Source organism: Perkinsus marinus (genome assembly GCF_000006405.1).
Source record: "Perkinsus marinus ATCC 50983 genomic scaffold scf_1104296975528, whole genome shotgun sequence".
NCBI lineage: Eukaryota > Perkinsozoa > Perkinsida > Perkinsidae > Perkinsus > Perkinsus marinus.
The window spans coordinates 1-1,322 of NW_003200754.1; the positions used below are offsets into that span (position 1 = coordinate 1).

Sequence of the window (1,322 nt, forward strand, 5' to 3'; positions counted from 1 at the left end):
ATCTCGTTAGAGCCAAGATCACCATCGGGGCCACCGGACATGACCTTAGTAAGCTTAGACTCCTCCAAACCCAACTTCTCCAGAAGCTCCGTAACGTAAGGATGGATGGAGTTGGTAGTCATGGCGTACTTATCATGAGGGATACCACCGAGAACGTCAGACTTGCCGGTAGTCAAAGACTTCCAATATGTGTAACCACGAGCCTTCGCTCTCAGAGCACCCAACTTCATGAATCCAGCAGTGTTCTCATCAGGGCCAAAGAATAGCATCTCAGGCTTGGACAGATTGGAGTAAATACCGGTCTCCTTGGAGAGGATGCAATCGAGAAGGGCATCGACGTAATTATTGAAAGCCTCGCGGCCACTGGTGTTCAAATTCTGAGAGTCTACATCCATGAGAATGGTACCCTTCGATCCACCCTCGGGGATATCCTTGTTCTTCAACTGCTGAGTGAAGGCCAAGTTGTAGTTCTCCTCCAACAAAGTAGCACAGTTCTTCTTGTACACCCGTCCGTCCCTTGATAGAATAAGTCTGATACCACCACGAGCAATCTCAGTGAATCGAATGTGGAAACCATAGAAGCTCTTGCCAACGACAAGGTAGACGGCATAAGGGATGGTGGGGAAGAGGGTCCTCGGACGATCAGCCAAGACCTCGCCGTCGAACCTCATTGCGATTGCAGAAGCTGTTCCAGTAGGCTTGAAGAAGTTGGTCATCTGTAGATGAGCATTGAGCTTCAAGAGAGTCTTCAAGATCTTCGCATCGAGAAGGGATCCAACTTGGTCATCAATCTTTGCGGCCAATTCCTCATTATAGAAGGGCTTGCATTCACCAGCAGCAACCTTCTTGAAGTCGTCGAACATAGGAAGAGTGAGAGTATAGTTGGAAGTAAGAGCCGCATAGATCCTTTCGTAAGTGATAGCATTGGACATAGTGTTCCGGAATAATGTATCCAATTCGCTCTTCTTGGAAGGATCATTCTTGAAGTACTCAGCCAAAGTAAGATACTCCTGAGTCTCCTTGGGGAAGAAGGAGAAGATGAACTTGGCCGCAGTAATGAGGAAGATAGCATGCTCGGGAGTTATCTTATTCTCCAATACAAGATCCCAAACCAATGCGGACTTCCTCGGAGTGTGCTTGAAATGGCAAACATAACGAAGAGTTTGAGCAAGCTGCTCGAGTTTCTTCTGAGCACAAGGATCAAAGAAGCAGGTGTAGACGATGATACCATTGGCGAAGGTGTCGACATAAAACCTCTTAGGAGTGATATCGTTGGAACGGAAGCACTCATTAACTTCTGAGATGTACGCATTCCCGGAATG

General features: G+C 47.4%; 1 protein-coding gene across 1 annotated transcript; it reads right to left on the minus strand.

Moving 5' to 3' along the window:
• Positions 1–22: 22 nt before the first annotated feature.
• Positions 23–1,297, minus strand: Pmar_PMAR006683 (glutamate dehydrogenase, putative; the record flags this gene model as incomplete). Its single annotated transcript, XM_002765376.1, has 1 exon — positions 23–1,297. A coding segment is annotated over one exon (1,275 nt), but the record flags the coding sequence as incomplete, so codon positions are not given.
• Between the last annotated feature and the right edge of the window lie 25 nt (positions 1,298–1,322).